Here is a 324-nt window from a genome sequence, read left to right as displayed (position 1 = left end):
TTAGGGTCCTTTCCAAATGTTGAAACTGAGGATTGTTTTAAGCGTCTTTTGATCTTAGGGTCCTTTTGAAATACGGAAATTGAGGTTTATTATAAGTACCTAATCCCCACCACCCCCACCCCCCTACCCCCCGCAGCGTCCAGCACTCCCAGTGCCGCGAAATCCGGACGGAGACGTCGGCCGCGATGCACATGGACACCATCATCATCGCGGCGTCGGCGGCCATCTGCGGCACCGTCATCATCGCCGTCATCGTCTTCATCTGCTGCAACCGGAAGCGAGGCAGCCGCAGGGACGAGAAGAACGGCATCCCGGCCGTGCTGA

The 324-nt window shown here is 56.8% G+C and overlaps 1 protein-coding gene across 1 annotated transcript in view; it reads left to right on the top strand.

The window, feature by feature from the left end:
• LOC119586778 overlaps positions 1-324 on the top strand; it is a 57084-nt gene that overhangs the window by 52274 nt on the left and 4486 nt on the right. Inside the window, exon 11 of the mRNA XM_037935499.1 lies at positions 137-324. This exon is cut by the window's right edge and continues 144 nt beyond it. Within this exon, the coding sequence (XP_037791427.1) occupies positions 137-324 (188 nt within the window). The remainder of the gene's footprint in view (positions 1-136) is intronic.

The sequence above is a fragment of the Penaeus monodon genome, chromosome 22 (genome assembly GCF_015228065.2).
Source record: "Penaeus monodon isolate SGIC_2016 chromosome 22, NSTDA_Pmon_1, whole genome shotgun sequence".
Classification (NCBI taxonomy): Eukaryota; Metazoa; Arthropoda; class Malacostraca; order Decapoda; family Penaeidae; genus Penaeus; species Penaeus monodon.
This window is presented reverse-complemented; position numbering and strand designations above follow the sequence as displayed.